The sequence below is a fragment of the Myotis brandtii genome, unplaced genomic scaffold (assembly GCF_000412655.1).
Source record: "Myotis brandtii unplaced genomic scaffold, ASM41265v1 scaffold421, whole genome shotgun sequence".
Taxonomy (NCBI): domain Eukaryota; kingdom Metazoa; phylum Chordata; class Mammalia; order Chiroptera; family Vespertilionidae; genus Myotis; species Myotis brandtii.
This window is the reverse complement of record NW_005366140.1, coordinates 2,598,314-2,599,112: the sequence shown is the minus strand read 5'-3', so window position 1 is coordinate 2,599,112 and position 799 is coordinate 2,598,314. Positions and strand designations below refer to the sequence as shown.

Sequence of the window (799 nt, the reverse complement as noted above, 5' to 3'; positions counted from 1 at the left end):
GGGATAGACACCCCTTCCTTTCCCCTCACACCAACAACTGGTTGCCTGATCCTGCCAGGTATCTTCCCCGCATCCCTCCTCCAAAGCCAGCAGAATTGTTGTCTCCCACCCCTGTACCCACTCTTAGGGCTGCTGGGGCAGCCCCTACAGAAACCAGCAGCTCTGGGGGCCTTGGCCCCAGGGGAGTAGGGAGGACGCAGGTGCAGGGTTGGGTGGGGCAGGGGGCGGGCATCCTCACCCCCCAGCACACACAATGGGAGGGCCAAGCTCTGGCTTTGGACCCCAGACACTGGTCACCATAGCATCCAGGATCCTCACAGGCTGCCCGCTCCCAGAGTGCCCCTGAGCAGAGGAACCTGGGGAGCCAGTGGGTGGAGAGGGGTGTCGGCTTCACTCTAGGGGATCCCGGGACGCCGCAGCAGGATGGGCGGGCGACCTTCAAGCCCCCTGGACAAGCGGCAGCAGCAGCACCTGAGGGGTGAGTGAGGGTGGGGAGGGGTGGGGATGGGGAGGAGGGTTCAGGGTTGTCAGATATGCAGGATGCCCTGTTAATGTGAATTCCAGATAAGCAATAAATAAACTTTTTTTTTTAGTATAAGTATGCCCCAAATTTTTCATAAGGGCATAGTTATGCTAAAAAATCTTTCCTTATTTACCTGAAATTCAAATTTAACTGGTGTCATGTACATTTTTGGGGTAAATCTGGCAATCTGACTAAGGGCATGGGTTTGGGGTGTGGGGCACGGGCCAGGTGGGAGCTGCCCTGGGCCCAGCCGGATCTTGGGGGATAATTCTTCCG

The 799-nt window shown here is 57.1% G+C and overlaps 1 protein-coding gene across 1 annotated transcript in view; it reads left to right on the top strand.

Annotated features, from left to right (window-relative positions):
• The first annotated feature begins 235 nt into the window (after positions 1-235).
• The window catches only part of FAM129C (family with sequence similarity 129, member C), an 18,265-nt gene continuing 17,701 nt past the window's right edge, over positions 236-799 (top strand). Inside the window, exon 1 of the mRNA XM_014545814.1 lies at positions 236-478. Coding sequence (XP_014401300.1) covers positions 424-478 — 55 coding nt within the window. The 5' untranslated portion in view covers positions 236-423. The remainder of the gene's footprint in view (positions 479-799) is intronic.